We start from the raw sequence: 17286 nt of genomic DNA, 5'->3' as shown, positions 1-17286 counted from the left end.
CCTATAAATATCAATTAAATCTATCTGGTCTGTTGTGTCATTTAAAGCTTGTGCTTCCTTATTAATTTTCTGTCTGGATGATGTGCCCATTGGTTTAAGTGAGGTGTTAAAGTCCCCCACTATTATTGTGTTACTGTTGATTTCCTCTTTTAGAGCTGTTAGCAGTTGTCTTATGTATTGAGGTGCTCCTATGTTGGGTGCATATATAGTTGTTATATTTTCTTCTTGGATTGATCCCTTGATCATTATGTAGTGTCCTTCCTTGTGTCTTATAACATTCTTTATTTTAAAGTCTATTTTATCTGATATGAGTATTGCTACTCCAGCTTTCTTTTGATTTCTATTTGCATGGAATATCTTTTTCCATCCCCTCACTTTCAGTCTGTATGTGCCCCTGAAGTGGGTCTCCTGCAGACAGCATATATACGGGTCTTGTTTTTGTATCCATTCAGCGAGCCTGTGTCTTTTGGTTGGAGCATTTAATCCATTCACGTTTAAGATAATTATCAATATGTATGTTCCTATGACCATTTTCTTAATTGTTTTGCGTTTGTTTTCATAGCTCCTTTTCTTCTCTTGTGTTTCCCACTTAGAGAATTTCCTTTAGCATTAGTTGTAGAGCTGGTTTGGTGGTGCTGAATTCTCTTAGCTTTTGCTTGTCTGTAAAGCTTTTGATTTCTCCATCGAATCTGAATGAGATCCTTGCCAGGTAGAGTAATCTTGGTTGTAGGTTCTTCCCTTTCATCACTTTAAATATATCATGCCACTCCCTTCTGGCTTGTAGAGTTTCTGCTGAGAAATCAGCTGCTAACCTTATGGGAGTTCCATTGTATGTTATTTGTTATTTTTCCCTTGTTGCTTTCAATAATTTTTCTTTGTCTTTAATTTTTGTCAGTTTGATTACTATGTGTCCCAGCATGTTTCTCCTTGGGTTTATCCTGCCTGGGACACTCTGCACGTCCTGGACTTGGGTGGCTATTTCCCTTCCCATGTTAGGGAAGTTTTCGACTATAATCTCTTCAGATATTTTCTCAGGTCCTTTCTCTCTCTCTTTTCCTTCTGGGACCCCTATAATGTGAATGTTGTTGCGTTTAATGTTGTCCCAGAGGTCTCTTAGGCCATCTTCATTTCTTTTCATTCTTTTTTCTTTATTCTGTTCTGCGGCAGTGAATTCCACCATTCTGTCTTCCAGGTCACTTATCCGTTCTTCTGCCTCAGTTTTTCTATTGATTCCTTCTAGTGTATTTTTCATTTCAGTTATTGTATTGTTCATCTATTTGTTCTTTACTTCTTCTAGGTGTTCATTCTTTAATTCTTCTAGGTCTTTGTTAAACAATTCTTGCATCTTCTCAATCTTTTCCTCCATTGTTTTTCCGAGGTCCTGGATCATCTTCGCTATCATTATTCTGAATTCTTTTTCTGGAAGGTTGCCTATCTCCACTTCATTTAGTTGTTTCTCTGGGGTTTTATCTTGTTCCTTCATGTGGTACAAAGTCCTCCGCCTTTTCATTTTGTCTATCTTTCTGTGAATGTGGTTTTGCTTCCACAGGCTGCAGAATTGTAGTTCTTCTTGCTTCTCCTGTCTGCCCTCTGGTGGATGAGGCTATCTTAGAGGCTTGTGCAAGCTTCCTGATGGGAAGGACTGGTGGAGGGTAGAGCTGGGTGTTGCTCTGGTGGGTAGAGCTCAGTAAAACTTTAATCTGCTGATGAGTGGGGCTGGGTTCCCTCCCTGTTGGTTGTTTGGCCTGAGGCAACCCAGCAATGGAGCGTACCTGGCTCATAAGAGTAATTTTCAAGTGATAGATCTTAGTGCTGCTGAGGTGATAATGCAATCTTAAAACAGGTTTTTCAATTTTGCCTGCACATACGAATATCAAATAGGCCAGAACTTATCTACCATTCAGTGTTTCTGGGCAATACATTAATGCCTCAGTGGAAAGCATAAAGTATTGGAAAGAGTGTGCTTAACACCTTATATATGGTGGTTATAATAGTAAGGGTACTGTACATGCTTTAAAAACAAACAAATGGGGGGGGGAAGTTACTGTTTAATGGGTACAGTTTTATTTGGGGATGATGGAAAAGTTCTGGCAATGGACAGCAGTGCTGGTTGGACAAAAATGTACTTAATGACACTGAACTGCATGCTTAAAAATGGTTAAAATGGTATATGTGTTATGTTTATTTTACCAGAATAAAACCAAAACCAAGTAAAACCCAAAACAAAAAAGCAAACAAAAACCTGTCAAGCCAATGCCAAAGACCTATCATGTTGGATGCATGGTCTATATTCTGGTCCTGTCATCTCTCACCTCAATGCCAGTGATGAAAGAAAGCCACACAGACATGGAGAAAAATTGGTGGATTTTTATACAGATGTATTTTTGAATACAGCAGCAGAAATGTTAACAGTATCCACACCTAGATTTCAGACAAAATTAGCCTTTCATTTTCCCTTTTATTTATCACTGCATTTTCCCCTTACGCACATCTGTGTTTCTATACTAAGTAGAGACACACAAAATTTTCAGGATGCTTCAATCCATCCCTGAAAAACAGGGTAAGGGATTTATAAAATAGCCTTACATTATTCACTGAACTTTAAATGGGCAGTTAGGAAAATCTGTATAGCCCTATGTAATGACTATACCTGGAAATGGAATACTTAGTTTGTACTTACTCGTGGGTTTATTTATTCCCATCTATTTCCAAAAAGGATTCAGGTGGTTTAATTACTAATTATATTTTATATAAAAAGTGTCATAACATCACTCTGAAAAACAGGCTGTATTTTACAAGATAAATGCTCTAGGCTATGTATAAGCATTTAAGGTAGACAGAATCTTTGCCTGATTAAAACAGTGGAAAGTTTGTTCACAGATCTCTGGTGGCCCAGAAACTTGAAAGCTCTGACCACATTGGGATTTAAAATAATTTCGAACACATTTCAGATTGAACACTATCCCCTTTCAACCAAACAGCTTGGAAGCCAATGGCTGTGGCTGGGTTAACATGGCTTTAAAACTTTACTCATCAAGTTGTATGAGTTAAATGTGTACAGCTTTTTGTATGTCAATCATACCTCAAATAAAGTGGTGTAAAAAAAACTTCAGCATTAAGAGGATCATTACCTTTATCCTACTTTTTTGAGCTTCTCCTATTAAAAGGCTGAAAGAGGTCATAAAATTAATGATATAAACATGCCAACAATTCTTACGTTATGCCGATAAGTATTTTAACATGACCTCTGAAAACTAACTTGAGAACAAATAGTACAAAGGAGCAACATGTGGAAGAACTGTGGATAATGTCCAAATAGCCCCTCCCCGTTACTTAAGGTAACAGGAAATAGTCAGAAGGCACACACGCTCAATTTAATACCTTCATTGTTTATGGTTTCCCAAGAACTAGGCATCTTCTAAGAATGTCCAAAGTAACCCCAAAGTAACCCAAGCTTAAAATATCAGCGCCAAACGTTTATTTAGCTTTAATGTACAATCCTGTAAACTCAAAAATAACGTAGTAAATACGAAGCACACAAGGAAAGTCAATGAAACCTACCACATTTAAAATAAACTGTAAACAGAAAATCCGGGTGAGTCCAGAAGGGGCTGCCAAGAGATTGCTACAATAACCTACTGAGGAAGTGACAAAAGCTTGAAACAGAATGGTGGCAGCAAGCAACAAGAGTCAGAGACATTCTAGACATATCCTCCCTGAATGAGGTGCAAGGTCACAATCGGCCAAATGGTACAGTGTTGATTACGACAGTTTCTTAAAAGTACTGGCTTTTCCCCAAGCAACTAAATCTACTATGGTTTTCCCCAGCTTGCAAAATCTGCACATGTAACTGCGGATGAAGAATTATTCAAAACATTTGTGTGTGGGCTACTGAAAAACTTATGTGTATCTATTTTGGGTGACTAAATCCAGACCTTCCCAATTTGTCCTGTTGACATCTTTAAAATCATTTTCAAGGTCACCTATGCATTCACTCTACAAAGAAAATATTCTAGAACTAAAGACCAGTCATAGAATAATCCACAGTTATAACAGAAAGTTCTTTCATGTGACTTCAGTTTAATAAATCAACACTTACCAAATACCTACCATGTACCTGGTAAAGAAAGGGCTCGTCGCTGAACCAGTTTAGAAAGATTAATGAGATATGGGTGGCACCCTCCAAATATGCAAAGTGCAATCTAGTGGAAGACGTGCAAGTAAACATATGTTTATACAAAGTGTGGGAAAACTTGAAGAAGTCACTCTCAGAGGGAGCAGGATAAGTTTCCAGGCAAACTTTCCAGGCAGAGATGACATCTGAGCTGTAATGATGACTAAGAATTTAAGGCAGGAAAAGAGAATATCAGGTGTAAGGGGAAGAGCAACAGTCCCACGCCTGAAAGAACAAGGTGTGTGTCTAAGAATATCTGGCATAGCTAGAGAGGCGAGTAGCCAGAGGGAAAAGATGTGGTCGTCAGAGATGAAGCTTAAACGTGGGTCAGATCACAGAGTTTACACTGAATCTGTAGTAATGGAGAGTCTTTGGATGTTTTGCCAGGGAGTGATAAGATCCATTTTACACTTTACAGATAACTCTGACACATCAGTGTCCCATGGCCACCGTACAATTAGCATAACTTGGTGGCTTAAAACAACAAAATTGTAGTCTTTCATAACTCTGGAGGCCAGAACTCCAAAATCAGTTTCAATGAACGAAAACCAAAGCGTTTGCAGGACCACCATCCCTCTGAAGGCTCTAACGAAAGTTCATTCCTTGCCTCTTGCCTCTGGTGGCTTCCAGCTTTCCTGGGCTTGTGGCCACATCCCTCTAATCTCTGCCTCCATCCTCACATTGCCTTCTCCTCTGTGGGTCTAATCTCTCTCTACCTTTCTCTTATAAGGATACTTGTGACAGCACTTAGGTCCCACCCAGATAATCCATGATGATCTCACCTCAAATTCCTTAACTTAATCCCATTTGCAAAGATCTTTTTTTCCAAAAAAAGGTTATAGGTTACTGGGATGAGCAGGTGAACGTATCCTTGGGGGACCATTTTTCTGCCCACCACACCTGACAATACGCGATGTGGAAGATGGGCTGGCAGGGATAATGACCAGAAGCGGGAAGACAAAGTCTGTGGGCTCAAAAGCTGAACTAAGGCCCCGACAGTGAATACTGGGGCAGAAAATAGGAAGAGAAAAGAAGACAACTAGATACTTAGATATGGGGAGGGTGTGAGGAAAGGGGGTAAGAGATGACTTTCACATCTGTAGTTTGCATGGTGGGTAGATGATGATGCCATTAGCCAAGACAGGGCATATACAAGGGGGCAGATCAGGATGACAAGTCCAGTTTCCACTATACGGAGTTTGAGATGCTTTGGGCCAAAGTGAGAATTTTCAGTAAATAGGTGGAAATCCTCAGCACATCATTATCTGCCACAACCAACTGGTCTTCAAGTTCAGTCAACGTAGCCTTTAAAATGTATCCCCAAATTTTATTCACTCAAATATCTGAACTCCTAACAGGTGCCAAAGTCTATGTAAGTTGCTAGGGATGCAAAGTTCCTTAAGGGATTTACAGTCTGGTTGAGTGGCAGGGCTGACAAAAAAACATAAGCATACAAAACTTCAACTACAGGAAATGCTATGGGACTATGATGCATGGGGAGCCTACAGCAGGGATTTCATCAAGTCAAGAAAGTCAACCAGGCTTCCTTGAGGGACAAAGGTCAGGATATGTATTCATTAAAGCAATAAAGGGAGGAACTGAAACTTCCCATTCTCACTTAAGTTGCTTTTATGGAAATTCCTGTCACCTCTCATCTAGGACACTAGGACCTCAAATCAATCTTTACTCCTAAAATACTCATATGCTAATAGAATGTAAACTCCTAAGTAGGGACCATGTCTTATTTTCTTTGAATTTCCAATTCTTAATATAATGCAAGAATATTATAAAAATTCCACAATGTTTACTAAAAAAAAAAACTTTATAAAATATTCAATACTAATCTGACATCACTCTGTATACTTAATCACGTTTGTCGGCTGCCTACCACTTAACAGGCTAAAATGAAAAATCTTCAGCAGAATCTTCTCACAAGACTCATTACAAGCTGGTCCTAAATTACTTTCTTGGCTTCATCCCATCACTATTTCTCAGCATCCAATACGCTCACCCCTGCCTCAGCCATAGTGCATTTTCATGATGTCTTTGAAAACTATTTTTCTCTACCTTTGCATGTGTTTTCTTGTTCCACAAAGCATATCTGACCACCATCTTATCCGTCTGAAGAACTCCTTCCTGACTCTTCACAACACCCCTCAAGCATCACTTATTCTGTGATGCTCTCCCCAACTTTCCCAAGCAGTTAGCTGCCTCTCCTCTGAATTTCCGTAACACTCCTTACGTATGAGTTGGTGACGCTAATTCATTTACTTGTTCAATAAATATGTATTGAGCGCCTCCTTCTCTGTCTGTCTAGCACTAGTGTAGGGGCTGGGATGCATCCATGCACTAAGCAAAATGCCTCTCTCACTGAGGAGCTTACATTCTACTTGTAGAAGATCTACAAATGAATGAACATTATGTGTGAAAGATGCTGTGTTTTTTTTTTTGTTTGTTTTTTGGGTTTTTTAAAGGCAAGAGAAAAAGGATAGAAAATGATACAGTGAAGGTCTTTCTGAGCAGAAAAAGGAAGGAAGTGGGGGAGTAAGCACTGTAGACATTTGGGATTAGAGAGCTCCAGGCAGAGGGAAAGTGAAGGCCTAGAAGAGAACATGCTTGGCAAGTCCAGGAACTTGCATTGAGGCCAGTGATGGAAGGAAGTGAGTGAGGAGGCCAGAGCAGATCTCAGAAGGTGGCAGATGGCCAGAACGAGGCCTTCTGGCTTTTATTCCAGCCAGGAAGCAAAGCCATTGGAGGGTTCCATGCAGGGAACTGACATGAACAGATTCACGTTTGGAAACGATCACTCTGAATGCTGTTATTTAAAATATTGCTGGAGACGCGGGTGCAAGCAGAGGGACCAGTCAGAAAGCCCCTGTCAGAAACCAGGTGAGAGATGATGGGGGCCAGGGTGGTGGGAGTGGAATGATGAGAAGTGGTCAGATTCTGCTATATGTTGTAGGTAGAGCTGACGGAATTTGTTGATGGACTGAATGTGAATGTTGATGGACTGAAAGACAGATCCTCCATCTACCAAAGTATGGACCACAGGAGGGGCAGGCTTGTGAGCAGAAATCAAGAACTCTCTTCTGGACATTCTAAGACACCCTGGAGATCTCATTAGATATTTAAGTGAATGTGCCAAGTAGACAGACAGGAGTCTGAAATTCAGGGGGCAAGACTGACTGAGTCTAGAGACGTAAAGTTTTGGACTTAGCAAAATCTGGACAATATTCACAGGCATGGGACCAGATGAGCTCGTGCAAGGCAAGCTGCTCAAGCTTTAATGTCCATATGAAGCCCCTACGGATTTGAAAACATGCAAATTCTTATTCACTAGGTCTGAGTTGGGGCCTGCGGCTCTGCAGTTCCAACAAGCTTCCAGGTGAAGGTGATGCTACTGATCCTGAGACCACACTCTGAGTACAAAGGATCTAAAGGGCGAGTGCAGAAGACAATTCCTGCACCCCAAGACACGCTAACATCTGAAGTCAGAAGGATACAAGACGACAAGCAAAGGGAACTGAGAAGTAAAATCAAAAGAGACTGGCACTCTGGAAAGCAAGTAAAGAAAGTGTTTGGAAGGAAGGAGGAATCAACAACTTTAAGTGCTGGTGAAAGGCCGACAAAGATGCGAACTGAGAGAGGACCACTCAGTTAGGCAGCTGAGTATGTGACGGCGGTGATTTAGTCGAGAGCGGCTGCAGGGGAATCGTGAGAATAAACATAGATAGAGGCTGTTCAAGAAAGAATTCTAGAAGAGGAAAGTGATGTGGATCAAAGGTATCTGTATAAGATACGGCATTCTGAAAGATAAGATAGCTGATGGGCATCAGGAATAACTGATTACCTGGGAGAAAGAAGGAGCTACATTAATGTCCTGATGTAAGTCAGAGGCATTGGGATCCCAGGCACATACGGAGGGGCTGGCGTCAGTTAGGGACACAACACTCTTCGACGTAGAGAAAGCAGAATACGCCCACACATGTACACAGCCAGGTGTGTGAGTGGAAACACGAGGAGTTTCTCAGTGACATAAACAATGTCCTCTGATGGAGCAGGACAGAGGATGAAGGTATTAGAAATTTTAAGTGAGAAAAGTATGAAATAAGCATGTAAAAGGAACTGACAAGAGAAATGGAGTAGGACTGCTGGGCAGCAAAAGGGCACCACAGAAGTTAAACAGCTGTAGGTCTCAAGCAAGAGCTGCCAGCGTGGCCAGTCACTTGAGCACCGGTGCGGAAGGAGGGGAGGGATGGGCTGGGTGAGCACAGTGCAGCGAGAGAAAGGCAGGGGGGCGATTATATGACAGCCCGCGCCATCTGAGCTGGTAAGGACGGAACAAGGACACGAGCGGAGAGGAACAGTGAAAACACGGAGAAGACGCTGTGGTTGGTCAAAGAAATGTTGGGATCAGGGTTTTTAAGAGAATGGGTTGAAAGACAGGAGACAGTGGTTAGATTGTGGGATGTATAAAACTGAGATGACGGCGTAGATATAGTCACTGAGAACGGCAAACTCCGGGGGCTGATCTCGGGAGTGAGTAGCTCTGGTGCGCTGGAGGCCCAAACCCTTTTCACGTCACATTGTGCCCATCTTTCCATGCTCAGCCTCTTCCCCTGGACTGACTACGAAACCCTGATTCAGGGACTGAATCTTCTTTCCCTTGGTAGTGCCATGCCTGGCAAAGCACTGCACACAGTGGGCACTGGGTAAGTGTGTCTGGTTAAGGACATGCTCTCAACACTAGTACAAAATGCACATGGTTTTACAGTGAATTTTTTTTTTTTTGCAGTACACAGGTCTCTCACCGCTGCAGCCTCTCCCGTTGCGGAGCACAGGCTCCGGACGCACAGGCTCAGCGGCCACGGCTCACGGGCGCAGCCGCTCCGCACCATGTGGGATCCTCCCGGACCAGGGCACGAACCCATGTCCCCTGCATCGGCAGGCGGACTCTCAACCACTGCGCCACCAGGGAAACCCTGCTGGATAATTTTTTAATGTTATAAACACAAAACGAGAGTAAGAGCCCGTGGCACTACTTAGATTTTCTCCAGAGTGTTGTACCATACTACATACAGAAGGGGTTTAATAACAGCCATACTCTGTGGTACCCAATTTGCTGCACATCATATCAACAATGAACTTGTTTTGTACTGGGCAACAGAGGAAATACAAAAGTTAAGACAACAAGGTCTCTGTCCTTAAGGGAAATGCAGGGCTTGGGGGAAGATGAGGAACAAAGACACAAAAAGTTATATAACAAGAAAAAGGGCAAGAACAAGGTAGTATGGCTAATCGTCAAAAATAAAATAAAAAAAAAAGACCAGAGAAAAAAGTGCTGGGAATACAGAGGAGGGAGAGATCTCCACATCCTAGGCAGGTCCAGACAAGAGTAAAGACTGACAGAAAAGGCCCAGATAAGAACTGTACAGGTTATTTCAAAACTGAACTGTAGAAGAGGACACCAGGCTCAGAAACATAAAGAACAGAGCGCACAGCCTTTACTAAAAGGTCACGGTGCTCTTCGGCTTTCCCGCCAATACCTCTGATCACCTGGGTCAAATCCTGCGTCTTCTATGTGAACTGTCAGCAGAGATGTCATTTCTTTTCTCAACTATTACCAGTTGTATTTATTCGATTAAACATTATTCCACATGGGTCATAACTTCCTACGTTACTCTCCTCCGGACAAAACCAAAGTCGCTATTTTAACACTTTCCATTCTAAAACCTTTGATTTAAAAAGACATGAGCATCGACGCTTGCAACTGCTGAGAAATGCTAAAGCTGGCTTCAATTTTGTGACATAACGTTCCACTGGTTTTACCAATCTACACTATTGGATTTGTATGCATTATTCATGCACATTTTAACCAAAATAGCATTAAGAGGAAAACCTAGCAAGAAAGGCTTTCTTGCACAACTGATCTCATCATGTTTCTAAAAAGGAAAATGAACAGACAGTAAGAAAGACAATACATTGTGAAGTTTTAAAATTCAAAAGGCAGGAATTTTAGTGAAACTGCTATCTCAGACCAGTGCTAAAGAATAACAGCCATTAAGTTATTTAACTGGTAACAAAACTGGTAACTGGTAAAATAATGCCTTAGGACATCCATAAAGCCAAGCACCTTTAATTTTCTCCCCCTTAGCTACTTTTTCATCCCCCCCCGCCCCCGCTCTGGGAGCAAGTCTCATACCTCCAACTTGATCATAAATTCCTCAAGAACAAATTTTATCTTTTAATTACATCTCATCCCAGCTCACTCCTCTGTCACCCACCCCTCCTCTTCCACATAGCATCCAAAGTGGTGCATGCAGACCACGTGAAATTCGCAAGTGTTACTGCTTCTTTTGTGCTCTTTACTGAAAACCAATATATTTTTAGGGAGGACAGAAATATCAATGACATTTGTTCAACAACCTGCATTCAACAAGCATTTACAGAGCAACTCTGAGTCTATGTTAAGTACCTCAGGAATATAAATAGATAGGGTCTCTACCATCATAAAGAGACAAGCACAATACAACCAAAGGGCTATGAAAGAGGTGTAAACTGAAGGAACACAAAAGGAGAAACCATTAATTCTGCCTGGGGGAGTGAGGAAAGGCTACCCAGGAGAGCTGATGCTTTACAGATATTCAAGAGCTTTGGTAGAAGAAGGGGGTGGCATCAAGTGAGGGTGAAATGAAAAGGGCAGAACGATGGAAGGAACATGTGGAAGGCACTGCTCTATTCCTCCCTGAAGTGGTACCTTCTACATATTTCTGTTCTTTATTTGCCAGCTAAATGGAATTCTTCCACAGAACGAGTTAGCCTCTAGTTTCTCATTAAACCTTTTGCTTTAACACGCATGAAGGTTTAGCCCTTTTCCCAGGAAGTGCTCACTCACAGGGAGTAATATCAGAAATCTCACTCGATTTAACTACTTCATTCCTTAAGCACACACACACCATGAGGACAAGATGTGACGCTTCATTAGATGTAGTTCCTTCTAATCAGGTTACACAATGGAATTCAACCAAATTGTGAGAAAGAATCTGTTTGCTTTATGGAATTTTATGAAATCTTAACTCATTGAGCATACTGGAAAAAAATTAAATAATCAAAAGATCCCATGGGGCTGGAAAAAAAATACACTACACTGTAGGCTTATATCAAGTTTTGTCTCACCCACTGTATTAGATTTTCATTGATCCTGCTTATCTGAAAAAAATTTTAAAGGGAAATCAGGAAGTCACATGGACTTAATTTTAAAGGAAGTAAAACAAGTTGTAACTGACTTTAAAAAAGCAGTTTAAGCATTTCGTGAAAATAACTTAGAAATATTTTAATAGAAGTATCTTTAAAACCCTTTTTCTCACATCTTTTATTTTATTTTATTATTAAAAGAAATTTTTTTTTTGGCGGTACGCGGGCCTCTCACTGCTGTGGCCTCTCCCGTTGCGGAGCACAGGCTCTGGACGCGCAGGCTCAGCGGCCATGGCTCACGGGCCCAGCCGCTCCGCGGCACGTGGGATTCTCCCGGACCGGGGCATGAACCCATGTCCCCTGCATCGGCAGGTGGACTCTCAACCACTGCGCCACCAGGGAAGTCCTCACATCTTTTAAATACTGATATAAGGATAGGCTTGATTTAATCTATTATTCTGATTCAGCAATTTAAAAAAGCTTTAAATGAAATACAGGTTTGTATACTTGTTTTTGTTCTCTCTTACCTCTGACCCAATAGCCTCTGTCACTGCTGCGTTGTGAGGATGGAGGAGGCCTGGTGTGGCTGGAGCCCAGTGAGTGAACGAACAAGGGACAGGCAAGGTGTGGGTCACGTCAGGAGCCTTGAAGGCCCGCTAGGGAGTCTGGATTTTATTCTAGGTGCAGTGAAGAGCCACTGAAGGATCCTAGGCTGGGGAATGTGATGATGTGATTGTCTACAAAGCATCAATGTGGGTGGTGTATACGGCGTGAACCTCAATAAGGCAAGGCTGGAAGCACAGTGATCAGTTAAAGAGGCTCGACAAGAGCGTGTGCAGCGAGCGAACAATGGGCAGCCCCTTAGTGTGCCAGGCACTGTTTTAAGTACAAATATTTATTAGTTTATTCCTCCCAATAATCCTATGACCTACTTGCAGATGAAGAAATGAGGCACTGTAAAGTGAAATCATTTCGCAACGGGTACAGGAATTGGTCGAGCCATCACTTATCAACAGCCTTCCAGCTGCAGCACCTACACTTTTAACCCGCACCCTGTAGTAACAGAACATATTAATAGGTGGATTCAAAGTAAGTCGCGAAGGTAGAATGGACGGACCCCGGTCTGCGTTTCATGGAGGTGGCACGTGAATGCCATGAATTACTCCCAGGTTCACAGCTTTAGGACAGGAAAGAGGTGCCACTTACTAAAATGAAGCAAACTCCAGGAGGAAGATCAAGAATTCATCTTTTCTTTATCCAGCAAACAGCTCAGTATATAAGTCTCTCACAAGAGGTTAGGGCTGGAGAAATAAATATGGGAACTGTGGTAGTCAGAACAACGGCCCCCAGTGACGGCCGTCCTAGTCTCTGTGGAACCTGTGGATGTGTTACCTTCCACGGTAAAAGGACTCTGCAGGTGTGACAGAGTTAAGGCCCCTGACATGGGGAGGTTACCCTGGATTATCTGAGTGGGTCCACTGTGATTGCTATGGTCCTTATAAAAGGGAGGAAGGAAGGTCAGAGTCAGAGCGACTGGAAGATGTCAAACTGCTGGCTGTGAAGGTGGAGGATGGGGCCTTGAGCCAAGGAAGGCAGGTGGTCTCTAGAAGCTAGAAAGGCAAGAAGGCAGATTCTCTCCTAGAGCCTCCGGAGGGAACAAAGACCTGCCAAGACCTTGACTGCAGGACTTCCGACCTCCAGAGCTCAGAGAATGAATCTGCATTACTTAAGCCACTACATTTGTGGTAATTTGTTATGGCAGCGATAGGATACTATTACAGGAATTTTAAGTTAGCATTTAAGATAATGTGGTATTGAAAGAGTTAGGTGAGGGAGCTTAAGAGGTACAAACTTCCAGATGCCTAGACTTACGGTGATCATTTTTAAATGTACAGAAATATTGAATAACTATGTTGTGTAACAGGAACTAACGTACTGTTATGGGTCAATTATACTTCAAAAACAAATTTAAAAAACCCACAGAAAAAGATGAGATTTTTGGTTACCAGAGGTGGGGAGTGGGGGGAGGGGGAATGGATGAAGGTAGTCTCAAAAGGTACAAACTTCCAGTTATAAGATAAATAAGTACTAGGGATGTAATGTATAACATGGTAAACATAATCAACACTGCTGTATATTGTAATACATGAAACTTAAGAAAGTTAAATCCTAAGAAGTCTCATCACAAGGAAAAAAACTTTTTCTATTTCTTTGATTTTGTATCTATATGAGATGATGGATGTTCACTGAACTTCTTGTGACAATCATTTCATGATGTATGTAAGTCACATCATTATGCTGTATACCTTAAACTTATACAGTGCTGTAAGTCAATTATTTCTCAATAAAATTGGGAGGAAAAAAAAAAGAAACTGTAGATGAAAGAAGCAATAACTAAACAAAAGTTCTGGAGAAGGCACAAGGAGATGGGTACCAGAACAAATCAGGAGGGAATGGCCTTAATGAAAAGGGGACACTTCTTTTGTAACAGAAGAGAAAGAGGAAAGGGAATGGAGGTTAATGTGTAGACTGTAGTGAGAAGATGAAGTCATTCCCAAATGAAGGCTTATATGATCTCAGTGAATTACGTGGCTAGGTCATCAGCAGGGCAACACTTCAACCCTGGGCATCTGATTCGTAATTTTAATACAGTTTTACATTGGACCAAATGATTCTCAAGATTTGTAGTAGGAAATAGTAGGAGTGGCCAAAGAAAAGCTACTATGTTCAGGCAAATATAATAGAACTCAGGTGGGTCATTCAGGGCAGGGATGAGTAAACTCAAGGCACCAGTCCTTCTAGCGCCTTATCTCCAGCCACGATGGAACACGCTGACTAAGCTAGGCACTGGACTCAGCCTTGGGATCCTTCTCAACACAGCAACCCATCAAGCAGGCAGTACTGACTGCAAACCGATCTGAACTGGCACTTGAGATGAAATTCATTTGCCAATCCTGACCCAGGGACTGCAGTTCTTCTTATCGCCTTCTCCCAGAGGAGACGACTATGGAAATAAATGTGAAAATATGACTGAGAAGTAGAAAGATGACAGTAGCCGCTAAATGTCTATCAAGAAGAGAATAACTAAGAAAACTCTACTAAATCACATCATTGACTTTTACGCAACCTTTAAAAAGAATGAGCCAGAGTTGTAACACTGATGGGAGAGATTTCCAAGATACACTGTTACATGAAAAAGCAGATCTAGAACAATTATACAGCTACTTCCATTCATGATTCTTTAAAAACCCCATACGTACACATGCATATATCCACGCGAATGCTTTAAAAAGGTCTGGAAGAGAATCTATCAAGCTGTTAATAAGAATCTCTGAGGAAGAGTGCACAATTAGGGTAAGGGATGAAGGGAAAATTTCACTGGGCACTATACATACTTTTACATTGAATTATTTATAACAAATACCTTTTTTAAAATAAAACTTAAATCTTTTCCTTTGTTTTTTAAAAGCACAGCAAAGATGAGCAGCTGAAGTGTCTAGGTTCTTCTACATTCAGACCTCTTTGCATTTAATCCAATAATCTGTCTGGCAGCTTTCCTTTTTGGATGCCCCAAACAGAAGGAATACAGGCGGTAACAGGACTGGACATGGCAGACAGTTGATGTGAAGAAATGTCAGCAGCCTCAAGTGTCCTTCACCCTCTCCTCCCTCCTCCGTCAATCAGGTTAAATGCTTCCTTTACCTCTGCCACTCATTCCACTGCTTTCACATCTGGTCTCTACATTCTCTTCTCAATCTGACTCACTATTTTCACAAATACCACATCTAACTGCTATCATCATTGTCATTACAATCCTTTCTCTAATTATTCCCAAATCAGGCTATTAGAATTAGCTTTTCCGCTTCTTTTGATCATGTCACACTTCTAAAATTAATGTTCCTATGTGCTGTTTATCTTCTGTAATGAATCTCTTCTCTGTATATCCACCAACATCATTTTCCTTGTCCTGTATCATCACACCATTTTAACTTTCTTAACCTAATCTTCTTTAGTTCTCAGTTCTACAACCTCTCACTGTGCTTCTTTCCCTTTCCTATCATTAATTTGACCCTTTAACTCCATATCCACTGAAGTCTCCTGCTTCCATGGTCAAGTTTTGTGAGACCCATCAATTGTATATGTTCATCTACTTAGATAAGCACTTAATTTCTTCGCATAAAAGAATTGTTTTCCATCTCGCTGATCTCCAACCACCCGCTCCCAGGCTGCCTTCCATAACCCCACCCACATCTACCTCAAAATTCTGAAGGAAGTTCCTAAAAAGTCAAAATTACTTAGCAGTACCTCCTCTCAAAAGTCATTCTCACCTCTCCACACACATCTCCCATTTTTTGAACACGTCCTACCTGTCAGGCACTGTCCCAAACACTACTTACACATGTGAACCCACTTAATCCTGACTCAACCCACTGAAATGGAAACTATAATTATCCCCATTTTAAATATGTGAGAGCTGAGAACCAGGAAGGTCATGGAACTTGCCCATGGTCACACAGCTGACCAGCGTCAGGGGTAGGATTCCAATTCAGGGAATCTGACTCTGGAGTCCCTGCTCGCTGCCAGTATGCTACGTCGCTCTGACGCCTGTATCTCTGAGGCCAAGTTAAGCTCTTCCTTTTCTCTGTTTCAGCTACACCGAGGTCTCACCTCTCCTTTGGCACACAGCATACCACACTGTAGCCAACTCTTCTTATATGTGTCCTTCACTCTTCGACCTCTCTGAGAATAGAAATTATCCATCTCTCTACCCTTTAACATATAATAGCACCTTGCACCAGGAGGTACTTAACAGTCATCAAATAAAGGAACAAACCAGATTCACAGCACTCTGGCCCCAGCACAGCATACGCTGTCAACAAGGGCAGACTCAGCGATGACTTTCATTTCAAACTTTTGGGCTTCTGCCTTAATAATGTCACACAAAAAGTAGGTCATCTGGGGAGCTGAAGTGATACATTTCCATCTGTTTATTTCAGGAAACTCAAGGTGACATCCACCCTAAGAAGACATTTAGGTGGTCAACTGTGAATTACCAACAACACAGGCGGCAGGGTTCTAGAATTACCTGACAGTGCATCATAGAACTCGTCCTCACTAAGGATGCTGAGAGGTGGGGAGCCTTTAACCAGAGACTGCTCTAATTCATGATGTTCAGTGGCTAGAGTCGCCAGCGCTTCTGACAAAATTTTGTTTTTTTCTTGTTCCTGTTCCAATTTAAAATTCCTCACCTGGAAGAAAACAGATATACAAAAAAGACTTCAGAGTGACAGGAGATACAGACTTACTCAAAAGGTTATGAAAATTATTCACTTCAGATCCACTTCAATTGCAACATCAGGAATGAAAACAGTCGTGCTACATACACATGGATGGATGAGCAAAATTACTAAGCTAATTCTATTCTTCCCATGGGGTCTTTTCTCACAACACTGCCAGCTAGTGAAAATAGATTAAGAACTAGCAAACAAATTCAGCTCAAATGATCAGGACCCTAGTATAAGGGCATTAGCCAATTTGAAAATCATATAAAATTTTTAATAGAGACTATTTCATTCAACATTAATCATGAAATTAAGAAACCAGTTTTTGAACGAAATAAAGAATTGAAACCATTGTAAATATTAAAATGTGTACCACATCAAAGCATAAGACATAATCCTCCAGTTCACCTCCAAAATAGTTGGTATATCAAATGAGGGGAAACAAGAGGCCAGGTAATGACATTTTAATTGCCATTTTTCAATTACATATTTTGATTCTGGTTCCATATTTTACCTTGAATCTAGTGTGCAAAATAAATAATAGATTACAGAGAAAGCAAAGCCTTAATCCTTTGAAGATACAATCTGTTCTTCCTATCTAATTCAATAGCATCTGAATTTGCAGTTAACTAAAAC

General features: G+C 41.3%; 1 protein-coding gene across 6 annotated transcripts in view; it reads right to left on the bottom strand.

Annotated features, from left to right (window-relative positions):
- Positions 1–17286, bottom strand: part of OSBPL1A (oxysterol binding protein like 1A) — a 213516-nt gene that overhangs the window by 78402 nt on the left and 117828 nt on the right. For all 6 annotated transcript variants that reach the window (XM_033435290.2, XM_004273743.3, XM_049697555.1 and 3 more), the window contains one exon: positions 16455–16617. In XM_033435290.2, coding sequence (XP_033291181.1) covers positions 16455–16617 — 163 coding nt within the window. The remainder of the gene's footprint in view (positions 1–16454; positions 16618–17286) is intronic.

This window comes from Orcinus orca, chromosome 15, assembly GCF_937001465.1.
Source record: "Orcinus orca chromosome 15, mOrcOrc1.1, whole genome shotgun sequence".
NCBI lineage: Eukaryota > Metazoa > Chordata > Mammalia > Artiodactyla > Delphinidae > Orcinus > Orcinus orca.
This window is presented reverse-complemented; position numbering and strand designations above follow the sequence as displayed.